The 22,998-nt window shown below is 49.3% G+C and overlaps 1 protein-coding gene across 2 annotated transcripts in view; it reads right to left on the minus strand.

Moving 5' to 3' along the window:
- PTPRN2 (protein tyrosine phosphatase receptor type N2) overlaps positions 1-22,998 on the minus strand; it is a 985,554-nt gene that overhangs the window by 714,433 nt on the left and 248,123 nt on the right. For both annotated transcript variants that reach the window (XM_007983635.3, XM_037991107.2), the window contains one exon: positions 20,208-20,321. In XM_007983635.3, coding sequence (XP_007981826.3) covers positions 20,208-20,321 — 114 coding nt within the window. The remainder of the gene's footprint in view (positions 1-20,207; positions 20,322-22,998) is intronic.

Below are 22,998 nucleotides of genomic sequence, written 5' to 3' on the forward strand. Positions count from 1 at the left end.
GTTGCTTCTGATACGGGAGACGGGCAGGGAAATGCTGGGTGGAGAAGGGCGGGTCTCTGGCAAGGGCTGTACCCCGGGCCTTTGCCCACGGACCTTGGCAAGGACAGACATTTTTGTTCTTGTGCCCAAGTGTTACATTTCCCAAGACCACCCTGGTCCACCACGCCCCTATCCTTTGCCTATAAAAACCCTGAGACCCCAGTGGGCAGAGACAAAAGCAGCTCCCCAAGACCAGCGGGCAGAGACGCAAGTGGCTGGATGTCGAGAGGAGCACACCGGCAGAAGAGCTCACCGACAGGCACCAGCAGACAAGCAGTTGGAGGAGAGCCTGGCTGCTGCGTGGCCCGACTCCAGGAGAAAACCACCTTCCCAGTCCATCTCCCTCTGACGCCTGCGGAGAGTTACTTCCACTCGATAAAACCTTGCACTCATTCTCCAAGCCCGTGTGCGATCCGATTCTTCCCGTACAAGAAACCCCAGGGCACAGAAAGCCCCGTCCTTGCAATAAGGCAGAGGGTCTCACTGAGCTGGTTAACACAAGCTGCCTACAGACGGCGAAACTGAAAGAGCTCCCTGTAACACGCACCCACTGGGGCTTTAGAGGCTGTAAACATTCACCCCTAGACACTGCCGTGGGGTCTGAGCCCACAGCCTGCGCGTCTGCATGCTCCCCTAGAGGTGTGAGCAGCAGGGCACTGAAGAAGCGAGCCACTCCCCCACCGCACGCCCTGTGAGGGGCATAAGGGAATTTTTCCCATTTCACTTCATCTCAACCCTCCTGATCCACTGTCTTCTGGGCGGCAGCTGGCCTTTCTGAGGCAGCAGATCGAGCCAAGCATGTAGGCTGTGGTCACAGAGGCGCACGGCCACCTGGCCCACACGGACACCACGGGAGGACCACAGGTGGACACGCCCAGCACTCAGGGAGCTCTAAGGGAGGTGGGGCTTGGGTAGTGGAGCAGTTGGGGTGCTGGGGCAGGAGAGACCAGCAGACGTGGCCGGGGCAACATTTGGAATGTCCATGGATAGCATTCCATCCACACACAAACGTGCACCTTACGAGTTCCTCTGCTTCTGAAGCAGTAACGGTGAAAATCCTGGGAACTCTCAGGATCCAGTCCCGGAGGGACCGGCACAGCACATATGCAGCTTCTACCAACGGCTGGGCATGAGCTTTTAAAAATCGATCGTGTTTCCCAGCTACAGAACTACTTTCTCTTCATTTCAGATCGATCAGCATTCAGAGAGAGCCGCTAACTCTCTGGCTTTCAGCCGTTCTGTCCTGGCGTTAACAGTCTGGGAACCTATTCTGAAATGTGCCTGAGGAACTCTGTTCAAAGGGATCTGCCAGGAACACTGGGAAGGGAAGACGCCCCGGAGCCATGGTGATGACACTACCAAGTCCGTTCATTTGCGATATGCTATCTCCTTGCGGGTCAGCAACCCTCAGCCCGTGACCCGGTGAGCTTGACTTGAGGCTTCACTCTTCTTCAGACACAGAAGCATCTTGTCTTGAGAAGGGTCTTCACATACAGCCCTCATTTCTCCTTTGACTACAAAACCTACCAGTAAGGAGGGGTCTTTCAGAGTCATTAAGGACAGGTCCCAAGGAAATATGCACTTAGAAAAAAATACAATTGTGTTTCTTGTAAAACAGAGAATGGTCAGTGTTCAGAGTTTAAGACTGCTACAGGTGCACACCACATGTGCCCGTGTTTAAAATAACTAACCCCCATCCTACCTAACCACACATCCCAGTTACGCTGCTCCCTCACCTCTCCCACATATATTTTGCAGAATATCACAATAGGATGGTTTGTGGACAGAATGAATCTCCTATTGTGAGTGTGGACTACTCTTACTGAAGTTACAAAACAAGTTTATTGAAAATGTAAGGATATGCATGTTTTAATGAATACAGACCAACGCAAGTTTCCTTTACTTTTTGAGTCACTTTTATCAACGTAGAGGTCTTTTTTCTAATTGCCTTTTCAAATTTCTTAGAACAAAGTCATTAATAGCATTTTCTTATGATTCTTGAATTCAATTTACCTATGGTGGAATTCCCTTTTTCCTCTCAATAATTGTGTACTTATGCCCTTTTTTGTTATTGTTGGTAAAAAAAAAAAAAAAAAAAAAGCGCTGTAAGTCTTTTCAAAGACCCAGAGGTATTTCTGCTGTTTGTGTTCTTGATCCTTGCCCTCATTTCTTTGTATCTATTTCAGTATTTTCTGCTCTTGTCTTCATTATTTTCTTCTTTTTAATGTCTTTTGCTTGCTTTGTTCATCCTTTTATTCTTATTATGAAACGTTTCAGGCACACAAAAAGGAATAAAATAATATGACACAGGTTGAGTATCCCTCATCTGAAATGTTCGGGACTAGCAGTGCTTTGGATTTCAGATATGTTTGGATTTATTCTGGAATACCTGCATGTACATAATGACATATCTTGGGGACAGGACCCAAGTCTAAACATGAAATTGACTTGTGTTTCCTATATACCTTATATACAAGGACTAAAGATAATGTTATGTAATTTTTAACAAAGTTTATGTACTGTGAATCTGGAAGAAAAGAATGAAGAGCTCCTGGCGGGGAGGCCACCTCTTAAGGAATGGCCAAGAAACTTCCCAAGTGAAAAAGCCTGAGGCTTCAGATTGGAGGAGGACGCAAGGGCCCGCAGGATGTGTCGAAGTCGTGCTCAGGCACATCAGGAGGCAATCAGGCCCCACAATGTCACCTCCGAGCACCTCCCGGGGTGGCCTGTCCTCTCTCCTCCTCTTCCTGCTGAGCCCCTGGGTCCAAGGACCTCCCACCTTCAAAAAGTAAAAACGACACAGCCCAGACCCAGGGGGTAAATTCATGTCATCACTTCTTCCTGGGCACGGTACCCAAATGGCCCCTGAGCCACAGGAACACGATGTCCCTGCGGCCCTGACAGCCACTGCTGATTGCCCTGGGAGGGGCCTTCCAGGAACAGCACAGGAGGAGGGGGTGCAGCTCAGCACTCGGCCCGTTTTCAACACCAGCGGGATATTCACGACCTCCCTGCAGACACTAATGGACAGAACGTCACAGCAGTCTGGTGAGCAATGATGTCAGCGCATTATTAAATTTAAACGGGAGGGGAAGTTTTGACACTAATCAATGCTTTTTATCCCACCCAAGACTGGCATATTCCCGAGACAAATCTCAGTGGTTACTGAATTGCTGCTCTGTTCACAGACGCTGGGCTGCCCTGGGGAAGCTGCCAGGCAAGTCTGTTCTTCCCGCCTTCCTGTAGATGCACACGGGGCTTTCAGGAAGCAATTTTTTTTTTTTTTTTTTTTTTTTTGAGACGGAGTCTCACTCCGTTGCCCAGGCTGGAGTGCAATGGCATGGTCTTGGCTCACTACAACCTCTGCCTCCCGGGTTCAAGCAATTCTCCTGCCTCAGCCTTTGGAGTAGCTGGGACTACAGGTGCATGCCACCACACCCGGCTAATTTTTGTGTTTTTAGTAGAGATAGGCTGGTCTTAAACTCCTGACCTCTTGATCCGCCTGCCTCAGTCTCCCAAATGCTGGGATTACAGGCGTGAGCCACCATGCCTGGCCAGGAAGCAATTGTTTTTTAGCTCATTAACATGGCAAAGACAGATAGCCGGGGCCTTCTGAGAGCTGCAAACGAGCTTCTCACCTCTCTGACAGTTTTCAGCAGACATGGATTCCTCCGTCCTAGAGCTGCTGGCTGCATTCATCCTTCTCTGCCCCAGAGCTCCCCCACCTCCCCCAGGAAGTGGCAGAGCAGTTTGCGGTGCCCAAGCCCCCCAGGGAAGCTCTGGGAGGTGCTTGCTAGGGTTGGGTCTTTACCCCAGAACCCAGCAAAACAAGCACCTTGGTATGGGAGGGGAACATCCCTGAAAGGCCCTCGGACAGTATTAGCAGCTCAGGGGCAGGTCCTGGAAAGGCCTTTTCCAGGTAACACCATTGAATGGTTCATGGGGTCAGAGCAGGCAACACAAGCACCATTTTTCATCCCAAGAGACACATTTTTCCCAATGTCTGACAGTTGAAAATATTTGTTTACTCTGTAGAAAGCTGGGATGTTTTGGCAGCAAGCAATTTATGTCACTGTGAACCACAGAGAATGCCTCTGAAATGATGATATGGGTCAATGAAGAAGCAAAGTTTCTTAACTAAAGTCCATTTCATAGAAACAAATGCAGAAATGACTGTAATTATGAGGGACGGGCCCACTGTGGCACTTTCCAATGGTGACAGTCAGGCTCTACCCCTAGCCCTTGAAGTCAAGGCCATAAAGCAAACAGCCAAAGGTCCCCGTGTATTGTCTGATCTGACTGCTGGGGGTGGAAGGCGGGCAGCCTCACGGGAGCACGGACCTGAGTAGTCGCCAGGGGCCCATGTGCAGAAGAATTCCTCATTTGCTTTGACACGCTGCTGCTGATGTCTTGAAATTCTCGACGAGTTTATCTTCCAACCTAGACCTTGTGCGAGACGTCCTGTGGGACGACGTGGTGTGCGCACCGGCAGAGAACACATCCCAATCCACACGCCCACGGCGCCTCGCCCACCACACAGTCCCGGCACCCGCTGTGCAGCTCCGTGAGACTCAGATTTCGAAGGCACGTGTCTGTCTGTGCTCATGTGACCCTGAGAGGCCACCCCTCTGTTTACCCAGAGCTTGCTGCAAACCAGAAAGTGCAACAGTGTTCTAAGAAACACAAACGACCAAGGCTCCCACCCTCTCTCCACTCACATTGCTTCCCCACATGTGCCACCGTTTACGCTGAATGTGGCCGTGCGCAGGGAGGGGAGGTGGGCAGCCCACAGTCCTTCTCATGTGTGAGCAAAGGTGGAGCATCTCGGTGGACAGTGGGTGTTTCATGAAGGGAAATAAACACAGCCGAGTGAGTTTCACACAGCATTTCCGCCGTTCTAATGAGAACACAATACATATGCATGTTTGAGCTGTGACAGGTAAACTGTGTAGTTGTTCAGACTCTGCATGTGAATTAAATGTTCTTTCGTTTGCATTTGAAACCGGCAACGTACAATATACAGATGAATGGGGACCTTTGTGTTAATAATTCAAAAATCTTAAATTTTCTTAGAATGATGCTGAATAGCAAATAAAAATGCCACGACAAGTCAAGAGGGAGACTGTGAAAGGAAACATCTTATACTATAACTAGCTCCTTTTGGGGCACTTTTCCTTGATGTCTGAACTAGACCCGCATTTGCACTTTGCACGGGCCCTGCAAATTACACAGGCGGCACCACAGGGCATGAACACAGGCGAACCACGACCGGCTCAGCTGTCCCAAGGCTCTGCGTGAACGGCTCCTGACACACCGCCCTCCTCCCTTTTCTCATCTGTTTGCATTAATTTGTGCTCAATCGTAGGAAGCTGAACAGATGTATTTATTCAGAATCCCCAAGCAGTTAACCAGAGCTCCCAATTCTGATCCATCGTCTTAGCTCCCCAGGAGCTCTGTACTTACCAGCTTCCTGGTTAACCTACACACCACTCCCAGCTCTTGCTGGTTTGAGTTTTGTGAACCTTCGACATCATTAGGGAAGTCTCTACCATACTCAGTACCGATAAGCAAAGGGCATTCACAGTTCCTGAGGATTTAACGAGTGGCACCACCTAAATCAATCTTAACAACAATCCCATTTGCTGGGCGTGGTGGCCGACTCCTATAATCCCAGAACTTTGGGAGGCCAAGGCAGGTGAGTGCTTGAGCCCAGGAGTTCGAGACCAGCCTGGGCAACATGGCAAAACCCCATCTCTACCAAAAAATACAAAAATTAGCTGGGCACGGTGGTGTGCACCTGTAGTTTCAACTACTTGGGAGGCTGAGGTGGGAGGATCACTTGAGTCCAGGAGGCAGAGGTTGCAGTGAGCCAAGATTGTGCCACTGCATTCCAGCCTAGGCAATACAGTGAGAGCCTGTCTCATAAAAAGCAATCCCCTGTCTCAAAAAAAAGGGGATGGTATGACCTCCTCCAATCTAAGAAGCTATTGAATGCAAGACAGACCATGACTCTACTACTGCTAAGGAAAAACAAAGACACTGGCAGTTAAATATGATGCGTCATTGATAAAAGATGCCTCCTAATTTCAAGGATGGGAAAACAATACTCATCTGAGGAATGATGACATTCAGGGTGGTGGGTACCATGAAAGCCACACTGCTCCTGGGGACTCAGCACCCTCTCCCCAGCCACCAGCTGTTGAGGGCTAGGGCTTAGCCGCTGAATCTCTCCCTGTCACCACCTGAGCCCAAGGGAACAGCCTCTCCCTAAGTCACAGTCTCTTGCTCCCTGGAGGCAGACTGCAGCCAGCGATCCCTCACGTGGGACACAAAGGCCCCCAGCCTTGGTTGGGTCAACCCTGAAGGGGAACCCCAGCTCCGGCTGCAGAGCACCTCACAGGATCAGCTCGGGCCTCTCTTAAACTGCATTCCAGCTCACCTTCTCCCTCTGCCTAATTCAGCTTCCATCACCTGTACAGGGGTGACCCCAGATCACCCTCAGTCACCCGACTCCATACAAATCTCTGTCACAAAGTTTGGTCTTAGCACATTCAACCTAAGGCACATAGGACCACCCTCATTTCACGATAAAGAACGAAAACAGGGCAGTTACGTGACGTGCCCAAGATGGCACGACTCACACGTGCCGCAGCTGGAACTGAAACTCCAGCCGGACTCTAAGGCCACCCTGTTGTCTCCACGGCCAATGCTCAGAGCACAGCCTGCAACTGTGACGGGCCCCCGGGCTCTTCCAAGTGGTCCAGGAGGCCAAAGCGATTTTCATAAAATACTAAGACATGCTTTGCCTTTCTCACGTGTCCTCTTTCATGAGAGAACCTGGAACAGTCCAGAGGCTACGTGGCAGGAAATGACACAGCATGAGTGGAGCAGAGATGACAATCCAGGTGCTTTCTATTAAATGAAACAATGAGTTTTGCAAAAGAGTGAAACGAAATGTAAAAATGTGTAACAAAAATGCCACACTTAGCACTTTTTCATGTTTTGGAAAACATAGCTACTATGTTTACAATGAAATAATTTTATTATTTATTTTTAAGTGAATTAATAAAGAGCTTTTTCAAAGTGTTGCCAGTTTTAATTTCTAAGGCAACAAATGTAGACAGCACTAACCCACCAAAAAAAAAAAAAAAAAAAAAAAATTCTTTGGAGGCTTCAATAATTTTCAATATAGGATGTGGTTCTGAGATCAAAATTTTAAAAAATCACTGCTCCACGCCCTGCTGCCCGGAGTCTGGAATTTCGCTCTCCACTCCACACCAGCCGAAGGACCCCCGGAACACCCTGTAATCCTTCTGTGCTTCCGTCTCAATCTGCTAAATAAAGACATCTAACTTCCCTACAGCAAAAGGAAAGCACCAGTAGAACTCTGTAAGTTAAAACTACTTTCAAAATTTTACTACCCTATACTATATCCAGTATCCCCTTCTCCATTATTCTATGAAAATTCTAACAAAATATATTATACTAATTTACCATACAGGATTAAAATGTCATTAAGCTTGCAATGTGTACCTTAAAATGGCCAGATAAAAATTTTAAGATAGGAATAAGAAGAAAGCCATTCATATTGTTGGTATATAAAACAAGCTTCAGAGAGTGTTAGCCCCATTTTATTCATGGAAAAAAATAAATATGAAGACACTGAAATCACCTGGAAAATTTTTAGGAGATGCTGATGGCAGGCCCCATATGAGATGAATCGATTTAGAATCTTTGAAGGGTGAGGCCCCAGACATCATGGTTTCCGAGGCTCCCAAGTTATTTTAATATAACGTCCAGGCTGACAACTACTGCTCTTGTTGATGAAGAGGGTCAAACTCTGTAAACTATTTGAAGAAATGTATTCTGAGCCAAATGTGAGTGACCAGTGGCCCAGGCCACAGCCCCAGGACAGCCTGAGATCATGTGTGCAAGGTGGATGGCCTTCAGCTTGGATGTATACATGCTATGGAGGCAGAAGACATCCATCAGTACACCAAGACATACACAGGCTGGGTCCAGAAAGACCAGACAACACTAAGCAGGGTCTTCAGGGCATAGGTGAATTCAAAGATTTCTGAATGGCAATTGGTTGAGTTTATCTAAGAACCTGGAATCCGTAGAAAGGAGTGTCTGGGTTAAGATAAGGGGCTGTGGAGACCAAGGTTTTTATCATGCAGATGAAGCCTCCAGGTTGCAGGCTTCAGAGAGAATAGATGGTCAATGTTTATCAGACTTCAAAAGGTGCCAGACTCTTAGTTAATTCCCTCTTGGATCAGGGAAAAGACCTGGAAAGGAAAAGGGATTCTCTACAGAATGTAGACATTTCCCAGGAGAGACAGGTTTGCAAGCCATTTAAATATATTGCAGAAATATATTTTGGGGTAAAATAAGTCCATTTCTTTCAGGGCCTGCGATCTGCCATGTTGGTACCTTACGGCTGCAAAGAGTCTCCTTTGTCAGTCTTCACGCCTCTCTTTCAATGTTAACGCTGGTCAGCCATGCCTGGACACCAAGGGAGAAGGGTAGAATAAGGTGTGTCCAAACACCCCTTCCCGTCGTGGCCTGAACCAGTGTTTCAGGTTTACTTTAGAATGCCCTTGGCCGAGAGGAGGGGTCCATTCAGCTGGTTGGGGGACTTGGAATTTTATTTTTGGTTTGTATTCTGAAGCCAAGAGTGGCTTCTTTCCTTCAGTGCAGAGGAACCCAACAGATATTTTTAACAAGGAAAGGGCAACAGAAAAAAATCGGGATTCATTTTATATTAGACAAAACACAGAGCTACAAATAGAGGAAGAGAGGGAGGGAGGGAAAGAGTAGGGGAGGCAGGTGGAGAGAGAAAGAGAAAAAAAGATGGATGTGGCCATGGCAGCATTGTTTCTGGGTATTTCCCAATTCCCACATAAAACAGACTGAGCAACTAGATGAGGAAATCAACAAACCAAGATCACACTTAAATCAAACCGAAGTGAAGCTGTCCCCAGGTAGTGATCCCAAGGCAATGTCCAGATGAACACTGAGGAGAGGACCAGAGAAAAGCAGCCTTAGGAAGTAGCTGTAGACATCAGTGAAAACGGTAAAGAACCTGAAACATTATCTCCTTCATAAAAGCAATGAGAAAACCACCCAAAAATATCAGAATCAACTTTTACAGAACTCTGGAAATTCACTAAAGGCTGGCAGGAATCAGAGCAATTTACTCAAAAAAAAAAAAAAAAAAGAAAGAAAGAAAAGTAATAAATGGCTGAATCTCAGCAAGAACAGCAAACTTCCTGGCGTCTTAACTCATCCTATTTCCAGTTCCCTCTCCTCAGCTCTGCCACAGGCTCAAAAATGAGCAGCCCACAATGGCAGTAAAAACCAACAGCCTGGAAGCCACCAGAAAGCACAGGGTGGGGTTAGAGTGCCTTCCAAACCCCATTCCCAGACAACTGTCACTACTTGACCTGTCTGGTTGTTCCCTGCAGGACCCACCAGAAAGGCTGTCTTTATTTCATCCAACTCAAAGCTCACATATGTGAAAAGTCTTTTCCCTGGGGGGGGCATTTGTTGAAAACATTTAGAGACAATGTTTTACTTACCAGCGCCTGAGGTAGAGGATAATGGTTGGGACAAACAACAGGCTAACCAGAAACTTGAAGGAAAAGCTGGAAAATGAGATGTGCACACGGGCTTTGCAAAGCTCCGACATGATCCTTGCTTGGAATATGGATGGAGGGCTGTGTGCCTGCCCAGGCTGTGCACACTCAGGAAAGACATGAGGCTCTAAGCTCTCACCTCTGGCTGATGCAGAGGCTCTGGGCCAGCAAGCAGTGAAGGCTGCAACAGAGCTGTGAACTGCCTGCCTGACCGCTGCAGGTGTGCCCCACAGTTGCAGGTGTGCCCCACGGCTGCAGGTATGCCCCACGCTCACACAGAACCCTCAGCAGAGACTGAGGCTTGTTTCTTTTCTTTTCTTTTTTTTTTTGAGACAGTGTCTCGCTCTGTCGCCCAGGCTGGAGTGTAGTGGCCGGATCTCAGCTCACTGCAAGCTCCGCCTCCCGGGTTTACGCCATTCTCCTGCCTCAGTCTCCCGAGTAGCTGGGACTACAGGCACCCGCCACCTCACCCGGCTAGTTTTTTTGTATTTTTTAGTAGAGACGGGGATTCACCGTGTCAGCCAGGATGGTCTCGATCTCCTGACATTGTGATCCGCCCGTCTCGGCCTCCCAAAGTGCTGGGATTACAGGCTTGAGCCACCACGCCCAGCCAGACTGAGGCTTGTTTCTAGGCATTTAAGGCAATCTGTCTGGTCATCATCTGACCACTAACCAAACTGAGCAGAGACTTGGTGGCCACACATGATGAAAAAATACAAACTTTACAGAATTCGATGAGAATAGTCACTAAGCAAGCAAAGAACAACAAACAGCAGCAGCACCACCACCACCACCTAAGGAGAGGGAAGTTCTGGTTTTCAGAGTTGCCACACTATATTATTTAAAATATCAAATTTTCCTAAAAATTTTTGAGGCATTCAAAGAAGCATGCAAATGTGCCTCTTCCACAGGAAAACAACAGAAGCTGTTCTTGAGGAAGCCAAAGGGCTTACAAGACAAAGACTTTAAATGACTTTTTTTTTTTTTTGAGACAAAGTCTTGCTCTGTCACCCAGGCTGGAGTGCAGTGGCATGATCCCAGCCTACTGCAACCTCTGCCTCCCAAGTTCAATTGATTCCCCTGCCTCAGCCTCCCAAGTAGCTGGGATTATAGGCATGCACCACCATGCCCAGCTAATTTTTGTATTTTTAGTAGAGACAGGGTTTCACCATGTTGGGCAGACTGGTCTTGAATTCCTGACCTCAAGTGATCCACCCGCCTTGGCCTCCCAAAGTGCTGGGATAATAGGCATGACCCACCATGCCCAGACTAAATGAGCTATTTTTAATGTGCTCCAAAAACTATAAGAACAATGTCTAAAGAACTAAATAAAAGTAAGAAAATAGTGTCTCATCACATAGAGAATATGAATAAAGAGAAATTATATTTCAAAAAGAATTGAAAAATTCAGTACAGGAGCTCAACAGCAGATCTTAGCAGCAGAAGAAAGAACTGGCAAACTTCAGGATGGGTCAACTGAAATTATCCAGTCTGAGGAACAGAAAGAAAAAAGAATAATAAAAAATTAAAAACCTGTGAGACCATCCAATGTACTAAGATACATGTAAAGGCAGTCCCAGATGTAGGAGAGAAAGAATGAGGCAGAAAGAACATTTGAAGAACTAATGACCCAAAATTCCCAAAACTAGATGGACAACATGAATCTCCACATCTAAGACACTCAATGAACTCCAAGTAGAATAAACTCTAAGAGAGCCATAACTAGACACATCAAAATCAGACTTTCAAAACCCAAAGAAAAGTACATCTATTGAAAGCAGTAAGAGAGAAGCAACTTGTCACACATGTTATGGACTAAATATTTGTCCCCTCCAGAACTCATGTTCGAAGTTTAATCCCCGATTTGGCAGTATCAGGAAGGAGGAGGTAACTGGGTCATGAGGGCTCTGCCCTCATGAATGCATTAATCCACTCAGGAATTAATGAATCAATGGGTTATCACAAGAGGGGGCCTGGTGACTTTCTAGGAAGAGGAAGAGAGACGTGAGCTGGCACACTAGCACGCTCAGCCTCCCTATCATGTGATACCCTGTGCCACCTCAGGACTCTGCAGAGAGTCCCCAACAGCAAGGAGACCCTTATCTGATGCTGCCCCCAACCTTGAACTTCTCAGCCTGGATACCTGTAGGAAATAATTCCTTTTCTTTATAAATTACCCAGTTTCAGATGTTCTGTGATAAGCAACAGAAAACAGGCAATGATCCTCAATCATATTAACAACTAATTTCTCATCTGAGACTATGAAGGCCAACAGGCAGTGGAATGATATATTCAAAGTCCTAAAGGAAAAAGGCTATCAACCAAGAATTCTATACTCAGGAAATCTATCCTTCAAAAGTCAAGGAGAAATCAATACATTCCCAAACAAAAAAACAAAGAGAATTTTTGCTAACAACCCTTCCCTAGAAGTTCTAAATGGAGTACTTTAGGCAAAAATGAAAGGACATTAGACAGTGAGTTGCATCCAAATGAAGAAATAAACAGCACCAGTAAAGGTCATTATTTAGTAAATATGAAAGACAGAACAAATATTTGGGTATGTAACATTTATTTTTTCCTAATTTTCTAAAAAAAACCTGTACAAAGCAGTGATTATAAATTCATGTTGATAAACATACAATCTATAAAGATGTAATTTTCATGACAATAACAGTACAAAGGAGGGAAAGAGAAGAAAATGATAGAGAGTGTTTGAAAATTAAGTTGGTGTTAATTAAACTAGATTATTATAAAGATCTTAATGTTAATTTGAATTAATTAATAAATTAATATTAACTTGGTGTTAATAAAATTAAATAATATTAATCTTCTGAGCAAACACTAAGAAAGCAACTCAAAAAATAATCAGGAATGAAAGGACATTATTACTGACCTTACAGACATAAAAATTGTAAGGAGTATACAGAAAAACTATAAGTAATCATATGCCAACAAATTAGATAATCTAGGTGAAACTGACAAATTCCTATGAAGACCTGAACTACTGAAACTGACTTAAGAAAAAATAGAAAATTTGAATATGCCTATAACAATTAAGGAAATTGAATGAGTAATTTAAAACCTCATAAAGAAAAGCCCATGGTCAGATAGCTTCCATTTTCAGTAGTTTCACTTCAAATGTTTAAGGAAGAATTAACACCATTCTTTCACAGTCTTCCAAAAAAAAAAAAAAGAGAGAATACTCTTCAATTAATTTGATGTGAACTTGATTGGATTGAAGGATTCAAAGTATTGATCCTGGGTGTGTCTGTGAGGGTGCTGTCAAAGGAGATTCCCATTTGAGTCAGTGAACTGGGAGAGGCAGACCCACCCTCAGTCTGGTGCGCACCATCTAATCAGCTTCCAGCATGGCCAGCATAAAAGCAGGCAGAAGACCATGAAAGTGGTTTAGTCTTCCGGCCTACATCCTTCTCCCCTGTGGGATGCTTCCTGCCTTCGAACCTCAGACTCCAGGTTCTTCAGCTTTAGGACTCAGACTGGCTTCCTTGCTCCTGAGGGCCTATTGTGGGACCTCACCTCCTCAAAAAACTCCCCTATATATACACATCTATCCTATTAGTTCTGCCTTTCTAGAGAACCCTGACTAATGCATTTGACAAGTTATGTATTACTATAATACCGAAACCAAAGATATCAAAAGATTAAGAAATATCCTTTATAAATATGGACATAAAAATTCCCAACAAAACACTAAGATACTGAATCCAGAAACATATAAAAAGAATTATACAGCATGGTCAAGTAAGACTTATCCCAGGAATATAAGATTGGTTCAAATATAAAAAGTAACCAATGAGATACACGATGCTCACAGGACTCACGTGCTACGATGTAGACTCAATGTGGACGTCCTCCCCAAACATACGTGCTGGAATTCTGATGCCCAGTGTGACAGCATTAGGAGGAGAAGCCTTTGGGGGTAATTAGGTCATGAAGAAGGCACCCACACAGGTGGGATTCATATCCATACGAAAGAGATCCCAGAGCTCCCTTGCCCCGTCTGCCACACGAGGACACAGGGATAAGATGCCCCCCACCAGACACCAAACCTGCGGGAGCCTCCAGAGCTGTGAGAAATCAATGTTTGCTGTTTCAGCTGCCCACGCCACGTAATTTTTGTGACAGCAGCTTGAAAAGGAGAAAAACTGGCACCGGGAAGTAGGGGCAGTGCTGTGACAAACTCCTAAAAATGCAGAAGCAGCTTTGGGTCTGGGAAATGTATGGAGGCTGAAAGAGTCTTGAGATGTGTGCTGGAACAAGCCTCCTTCACCGTGGATGAATTTTTTAAAGTGCTTGTGTTGAGATCAGAAGAAAGACAAAGCCATGTCTCTTAGAGAACAGCTGGGCCATCATGAACGGAATGCTGGGAGGACGCAGACAGAAAGGCCATGGGAAAGGAGGGACGCGCTATCGGACAGTGGAGAAGAGGCCATGCTCCTCACAGAGTGGTGAGGACCATGGCCGAATGCGTTCATGCTCTGGGCTCCTGTGGAAGGTACAGCTTGTGAATGACAAAATGAAAGAGAGTCCCTCGGTGGCAGAGGGCCTCACAAATGGCCGGCTGGAGCTGGGAGCTGGGTGGAAGGAGCCACTGGGCCTGCCTGGGGCTGCTCCTCCATTGCCCTGCACAGCCTGAGTCAGACAGAGTGCAAATCCCACAGAGGGTGAGCCCTGAGCTGGACAGAGCACGAGTCCCACGGAGGGTGAGCCCTGAGCTGGACAGAGCGTGAGTCCCACAGAGGGTGAGCCCTGAGCTAGACAGAGCGCGAGTCCCACAGAGGGTGAGCCCTGAGTTGGACAGAGCACAAATCCCATGGAGGGTGAGCCCTGAGCTGGACAGAGCACGAGTCCCACAGAGGGTGAGCCCTGAGTTGGACAGAGCACAAATCCCACGGAGGGTGAGCCCTGAGCTGGACAGAGCACGAGTCCCACGGAGGGTGAGCCCTGAGCTGGACAGAGCGTGAGTCCCACAGAGGGTGAGCCCTGAGCTGGACAGAGCGCAAATCCCACGGAGGGTGAGCCCTGAGCTGGACAGAGCGCAAATCCCACGGAGGGTGAGCCCTGAGCTGGACAGAGCGCGAGTCCCACAGAGGGTGAGCCCTGAGTTGGACAGAGCACAAATCCCACGGAGGGTGAGCCCTGAGCTGGACAGAGCATGAGTCCCACGGAGGGTAAACCCTGAGCTGGACAGAGCGTGAGTCCCACAGAGGGTGAGCCCTGAGCTGGACAGAATGCAAATCCCACTGAGGGTGAGCACCATGTGTGACTCAAACACACCCACCTGTGCTCATCAGACGTGAGCCAGACATTCTCCCTCCCCAACCTCACACCACACATCTGCCTGGAGGTCGGGTGGTGGGTGGATCTCGGCTCCTCTCAGCAAGAAGGAAAGCCTCCAAGCTCCAAGGGCCCAGGGTGGGAGTTAAAACAAGACAGGCGAGCACAAGGAGGCACAGGCAATGACAGTGGGCAAGAAGGAGGCAGAGCCTGGCTCCCCTGATCTGTGCCGGCAAGCATGGCCACGTTCCCAGCAGCAGCTCCCCCAGACGCCATCTCGGCCAGGACCCATGCGGCCAGCTTTGGATTTCTGTGTTCCAGTCCATATTGTTTGGGGATTTCTTTGCCTTCTCTTTTAAGGAAATGATAACACCGTTTTATGTACATATTTGGTTTTTTTTTTTGTTTTTTTTTTTTTATTTTTGTTTCTGACACGCAGCTCAATAAGTCAGAAGATTCTCGCCAGAAAATTAATCCATAGTCATTTTCATGACAGCAAATTGCATGCCAACGAGTGATATTTAAATGCTGAATTTCAATGGCTTGTCAGAAGCAAAATGTATTTTTTTAAAAAAATCATACATGAGAAAGCAGTATGTCTGCCCATGAAATAATGCTGCCTGTAGTAGACCAGAATGGTAAAAACACAGTGAACGTATTTTGTTCTGTGATGTACACATCTACGTGGAGGAAGAAGGTTGTAAAATTAACTCCCATTTACCCTCCTTCTTCATGCGGAAGGCTCTGAAGTCCACGCAAGCAGCTGTCTGTCAATGAATCCGACGATTGCACCTGCAAGCAGTGCCTGGATGACAGGCAGAAGCTTAGGACCAACTCTGTTTCAAGTGCAGTTACCAAGACAGAATCATCTCCGGAATCCTGAAAAATGCGCCAACACACATGCTCATATGCAGACACCCATACACACGCACACACACCTGCACATGCACTCACGTGCTCACATGTAGACACCCACACACACATGCATGCACACCTGCACACACACTCACATGCTCACGTGTAGACGCCCACATACACAAGCACACACCTGCACAGGCACTCACTTGCTCACATGTAGACACCCACACGCAAAACGTCCCTACCCAAACACTATCCCCATGTGAGGCTGACAAAACTCAGGAAGACACCAGGATTTGAGATTCTTTCCTTCAGGTGTGTGCATGTGTGTGGGTGTCTACATGTCAGGATGTGAATGAGTGTGCAGGTGTGTGTGTGCATGTCTACTTATGAGCATGTGTGTGTGCAGGTGAGTGTGCAGGTATGTGGGTGTCTACACGTCTGCAGGTGTGTGTATGTGTGTGGGTGTCTATGTGAGTACATGTGCAGGTATGTGTGCATGTGTCTACACGTGAGCCCATGAGTGCATGTGCAGGTGTGTGCCTGTGTGTGGGTGTCTACACGTGAGCACATTAATGTGTGTGCAGGTGTGTGCATGTGTGGGTGTCTACAAGTGAGCATGTGAATGTGTGTGCAGGTATGTGTACCTTCACAGCACACCCACCTTCCAGAAGCCTGCATCCTGGACTAGGTGCAGGAGCAAGCACACCAGTGGCCCCGGCAACCAAAGGGGCCTCCTGCCACAGGGTCATCCCTGGAGTTGCTGGAAATGCCCAGCCCAGGACACACCCCACAGCTGTGTCAGAACCAGCTGAGGTGGTGTCAGCAATTCTGTGTCCTCACAATGCAGAAGATGACTTTTCACTGTCTAGAGAGTCCAACAGCCCAGGACACATAGCCCCTGGGGATGGAGCAGGGCAGGGGGCTCCAGCTGTCCAGGCCATGGGCAGTTCTGATATACATGGGAAGATGCTCAGCCAGGGCCTGAGCAAGACCAGAGATGCAGGGCTGCCTGGGACCTCTGTCTCTACACAGGGCTGCCTGGGACCTCTGTCTCTACACAAGGCTATCTGCATCCCCGTCTTCACACGTGGCTGCCTGGGGCTGTCCCTCCATCCCCATGCGGGGCTGCCTGGGACTCCGTCTCCATAAAGATGCTCTTATCCTCAAGAATAGGTGCCAGGAATGTGGACACAGCCTGACGCTGGACACAATATTAATTTTCTCTGAGATGGTTTTCCTTAGGAGTTACCATTTACCATTATTTGGTTAGATTGTTGACATGTAATTTAAATTCATGGATATATGAGACAAACTAGAAAAAGCTATTGCTTTAAAATCATAGGTAAGAAAACTCATCTCTGTTGGGGAATTCGGGGCCACTAGACATTTTTCTATCTCTCCTTTTGAAACTCACCTTAAATTTCTTGTTTTTTTCTACTTTGTCAGGCTGAGCACCTTGTGCATTCTCTGGTTTCGTTTCATCCCGGGACGCCCACCCAGGCAGGGCCCCAGAGTGCTCACAGCACGAGCTCCCACGAGAAGACAGCTCAGGTGAACTCTTGGCACACTGCCCCTGCCACATCTCCACACAGGATAGCACGGAAACGTGATGATGCTCGGTGCCAGCCTGAAGACCTTCTGGGGGTCATGGTGATAGCTACACACACACCTAGAGCCGGGTCGAAATTAGGCTCAGGGAGGTTCTGAAAGAACCAGGCCCATTCTCATTGGAAGACCCCTGGCCTCCACTCGCACACCCAGCCATGGGCCTGGCAAAAGCTCATCCGTTCGCTCTTTAAATAAGGCTTTTCCCCCTTCTCAAGACGATACAGTGAAGGTTGAAACACAGAGTAAGGCTCACAAGATAAGCAAACCCAGAAAATGTGACACAGTGGAATAGTCATACAACCTTCCTTCAATGTGACTCACTCCATGTTTGTCCCTGCGCGGGCAGCGTTCCGTCTGTATCATCTACACTGATACCCGTATCTACTTGCCCAGCCAAGCCTGGCGATGGGCTGCACACAGCACCCCATCGCCAAATGACAGTGGCATAGACGGAGCAGGAGCTGGGCCCAAGCCGCCCTGGAGGCTCCCGTGGGAGAGGGCTCAGGAGTCCAGTGTGGCCTGGAACGTGCACCAGGGAGTGGCCCGGCGCCCTGGACCGCACAGCCACACGTGCTTCTCCCTCTCAACTGGCAGTTTGGCTTTGTGGAGAGTTCCCCACAAAGTCACCAAGACTCAGGTGACTTGGGCTTTGTTTGCGAGTGGTTCTGTGTAACATGCAGGCACCACCCAAAAGCAGACACGTGCAGCACTATGCATTGCCCCTGCTGGGACCCCTGAAGGACAGAGGTGAACCTGGGACCCCCCTGAAGGACAGAGGTGAACGGAAACCCTCCTGCTGAGCAGAACCTCAAGCAGTGCACCTGGCTGGTGATTCTGTCTGGAAGGAGAAATGGCCAGATGTGTGATTATTTATCAATTAATGGGCTGTGGCCAATGGTTTGGCTAGATGGCCAGGTTCTCAGAGAGAATATTACTGGAAACATTGTTGACAAGGGCAACTGGGGAAGAGACATACGAGATAGACATCTATGAAGTGGTAGGAAGTGCTAAGATATGTATGTCCCGTGTGAATATTCTCCAAAGAGTGACTTCAGCCGAGGAGAGTTTTTTTTTTTTTTTTTGAGACGGAGTCTCGCTCTGTCGCCCAGGCTGGAGTGCAGTGGCGCTACCTCCGCTCACTGCAAGCTCCACCTCCCGGGTTCCCGCCATTCTCCTGCCTCAGCCTCCCGAATAGCTGGGACTACAGGCGCCGCCACCATGACCGGCTAATTTTTTGTGTTTTCGGTAGAGACGGGATTTCACCATATTACCCAGGATGGTCTCGATCTCCCGACCTCGTGATCCGCCCACCTCGGACTCCCAAAGTGCTGGGATTACAAGCGTGAGCCACCGCGCCCGGCCAGAGGACAGTTTTAATAACCAAGTGGATTAGGGTGACTTATTCTGTGGACACCAGTCTGCCTCTTTCCCCAGCCACCCCGCCAGAGCCCAGCAGGCCCATGAACAAATGGCTGCAGTGGCAGGGGTGGAGGCGGAGGCAGGGGTGGAGGCAGAGGCAGGGGTGGAGGCCGTGGCAGGGGTGGAGGCAGAGGCAGGGGTGGAGGCCGTGGCAGGGGTGGAGGCAGTGGCAGGGGTGGAGGCGGAGGCGGAGGCAGGGGTGGAGGCAGAGGCAGGGGTAGAGGCCGTGGCAGGGGTGGAGGCGGAGGCAGGGGTGGAGGCGGAGGCAGGGGTGGAGGGGGAGGCAGGGGTGGAGGCTGTGGCAGGGTGGAGGTGGAGGCAGGGGTGGAGGGGGAGGCAGGGGTGGAGGCGGTGGCAGGGGTGGAGGCGGAGGCAGGGGTGGAGGGGGAGGCAGGGGTGGAGGGGGAGGCAGGGGTGGAGGCGGTGGCAGGGGTGGAGGCCGTGGCAGGGGTGGAGGGGGAGGCAGGGGTGGAGGCGGAGGCAGGGGTGGAGGCGGTGGCAGGGTGGAAGCGGAGGCAGGGGTGGAGGTGATGCCTGGGATCCCACTCACCAAGGCCACCCCTGTGGCCACCCCTGAGACACCACAAAGACCAGCCCTGAGTCCCCAACATGACACCATTTCCCGAGGTGATCAGCCAGCCTCCGAGGGCAGGTGGTTCAGCCGGCAGCTTCCCCTGCGGAAGGGGTGGGGAATAGTCCTTGCTTGACTAGAGCTTACTTCAGATGTGGATTTCCCTTCCCTAGGCACAGTGTTCCTGCCAGAATTACCATCCGTGGACTCAGAACGCCTTATCCATCACTATGGTGTCCACACAGCACTGCTTCTGACCAAGAGACCTCACTTCACAGCCAAAGAAGGGCAGCAGGGGCCGGTGCTCTGGTAATTTCGGGGTCTTACCATGTTGCCATATAAATTATCTTAATTTTTAAAATTATGTTCTCATCACCCCTGCAGGGACCACTGGCAACAAAAATCTCACAACAACGGCGACAGGCAGAGGCTGACTCTCTCCAGGCCGAGCCACACCTGCACCAGACCCAGCCAGACCCAGGTAAGCAGCCGACACCCGCCTACCGTGCACCAGGCCCAGCTGCGGCCACTGCAGCCTCCCGGCACCTCCTCCCTCGGACACAGGAGGCAGCAGCCTGGGTTCCTCCAAACCCGGGAGCGGACGATCCCAGCAGGAAGCCCCGTGAGCCCAGCGCCCGGCTGCCATCTGCCCCTCCCACCACCGCACTCGCGGAGTCGGTCCGTCCCAGCTCCTCACCCTCCAGGAGGAGAAGCAAAGCCCGTGCGGGTGCTCAGTGCGGCAGCCGCCGAGCCTCGGCCCACGCCCGCCCTACCTGTGCCGGAGAGTTTCTGCAAGGCCACGCGCAGGCGCTGCAGGGCCACGGGCGACACCTCGTAGCGGTAAAAGTCCATTGCCGGAACCTTCTGGCACCTTCCAAACACTCCATCTGCGGGGGAAGCAGGTAAGACAGAACGAGACGTTTCATTGTCAGGGAGCAGGAAGGTCACACACATCCTTGCAATGCGTTCTCGTCACCTGCCGCCGTGGGTTTCGGGGCGCGGGGCGCCAGAGGGGAGTTAGGACCCGGGAGTGCCTGGAATGTGCTGGTTTGTGAAATAAAATCCGAGCATCCCGGAAAACACAAATGCCAAAGTGGAGAGAAAGTCCGCGTGGCTGCGATGTTTTCACTCCGCTTTCCTCCATACCCCCCAACCCTCCTTTTATGTAACTTCACATTTTTTATGTAAAACTTGCTTCTGACAACTCAGTGACAACAAAAAAATAGTCAATAACATTCCAGGCCAGTTTTCCAGAAGAAAACAGAAAACCCAGGAAATACAAATATTAATTTGTAGGCGCTCCAAGGTTCGGCGGAGTCTCTCCCGGGCTGCTTTCCGCGGCGCAGGAGAGGCGCGAGGCTGGCGAACGACGTGGGACTAATGGGACTAATTTATTTAGCTCAATTCCATTTGTCTGAAATGGCAGACTCTGCTCATCAACATCCTTTCCAGCCACACCTTCTAATTAATTTAGGCCCTAATTAGTCTTTATTTGGCGAATTGTTCACTTTGAGACAAGCTTCCTGTGGGGTTTCAAACATTCAAATTACCTTCTTTGGTGCACACAAAAGATTAATTCAGGCACTACTGCTTCCACACAGGGCGGCCATCTGCAGCTCCAGGCCGGGCGGAAGGGGAAATGGTCTCTTCATTGTTCACTACGGTTTCGTCGTGCAGCTTGGCTGAAGAAAGCCATTCAAATGCAACAAGTGTAATTAGCAGAAACACATTCGCCCAGGGCCAGGCTGACGCGGTAATTGCTGGTCTGATATTACATATATGCTCACGACACGGGGCCGGGTGATTAGCAGAAAATAACCTCCAGTATTGCAAGCGTCTTGCGGGTCTCTATGGGACTTTGCAAAGCCCAAAGAATCCGGGAGGCAGCCTGGCAGCTGCGCGGGCGGCGCACAATGGCGAGGAGGAGACGCCAGGCCCGCGCGGTTTCCCTCCGTGCAGCCCGGCCGCGCTGCCTCCTGTGTGAGAGCCGGGGCGAAACCCCTGCGAGGCCACACACAGGCAGAGGGCTCCCGGGGACACGCCTGCAGAGCCCGGCCCCCCACCGTCCGTCATGGACATGGACGGGCCGCACGCACCCCATGGCGGGAACGCAGGCAGATGTGCCCGCTCCTTTGCCTTCCTCAGACACGAACCATTCAGTGCAAGCAGGAGTGGGAAGAGGGGGAGGAGGGAGAAAGGGGCAAAGAGGGAAAATAAGGAATGACTTCAAACATAGCTGACATTTGTACTCTACGTTTCAAATGAAAGTATCTTGAAAATAGAAAGGCAGGAACTGGAGGGCATGTTGAGATGACCCAGCCCCTGGGCTCACAATGCAGAAAACTCTCCTAGGCCTCAGGACCAAGGCCTCGGGGCCACAGAGGAGGGAGTGAGCCACAGGTGGAAAGAACCAAAAACCAGGCAGGGCCCAAGTCAGTGGTCACTGAGGCCACGGGAGGCTCAGAAGCCCAGGGCTCCACTCAGCAGCCGTGCCCGCGAGCTGCGCTCCCCAGCCTCAGAAGGAAGGCGCTCTTGGGCGGCCCCAGAGCAATGACGGTGCCCGGCTGCCCGCAGCTCTCCCGGCCTCTTGTGCACATTAGAAAATGCACCCCTGGGATGGACGCGTGGCCAGCTCAGGGCATGGCAGAGCGTGGCTGGTCCTGGCCCCACTCGGCCACTCTGGGTGTCTGCACACAGGACTCGGTAATTTGGTACCAAATATAAGAGAAGCATATCTGAGAGCAGCCAAAGCTCCCCAACATGCGGCTGAGAATCCCTTTCCCAAGCCAAGCTCATGAAATCGTTCAGTTTTTCATAAAGAAAAATGGCCCAGGACAATTCCTGTCACTTTTGGAAGGTTCCAAGCAAACCATTTCTCAAGCATAACAGCCTCATTCTTTAAATTTTGTTTCTTTCATACAATGTCACAAATATATTTTCAGAATAAAATATATTACATTTTCTTGAAAACTGTCTTTTAAACATGTGTTTAGAATATATAGAATGTAATACATAATGTTTGTGCTTTTAAAATCAGTTTTAGCTAATAATTTTAACTACTTGACAGTAGAAATAAATTAACCATTGATTCTCTTTGCCTTAGACTATCCCTGTGCTGAATGCAATGGACACAGATACCATCCCCAGTGCATTGTTAATAGGCTTTATTTTTAGAACAGTTTAGATTACTGCAAAATTGAGTGGAAAGTACGGATATTTTCCATGCATCCTCACACACGTACACACACACACACACACAGCCTCCCTCACACACACAGCCTCCCACACACACAGCCTCCCACACACACACAGCCTCTCACGCACACAGCCTCCCTCACACACAGCCTCCCACACACACACACAGCCCCTCATACACACACATCCTCCCTCGCACACAGCGTCACACACACAGCCTCCCACACACACACAGCCTCCCACACACACACAGCCTCCCGTCGCCCACGTCCTCGCCACAGTGACGATCAGCATAACAGTGACCGTGCCATTTTTCACTCCCAGCAGCTGCAGTGGCATCCCCGTCGCCCACGTCCTCACTCCCAGCAG

The sequence above is a fragment of the Chlorocebus sabaeus genome, chromosome 21, assembly GCF_047675955.1.
Source record: "Chlorocebus sabaeus isolate Y175 chromosome 21, mChlSab1.0.hap1, whole genome shotgun sequence".
NCBI classification, from domain to species: Eukaryota; Metazoa; Chordata; class Mammalia; order Primates; family Cercopithecidae; genus Chlorocebus; species Chlorocebus sabaeus.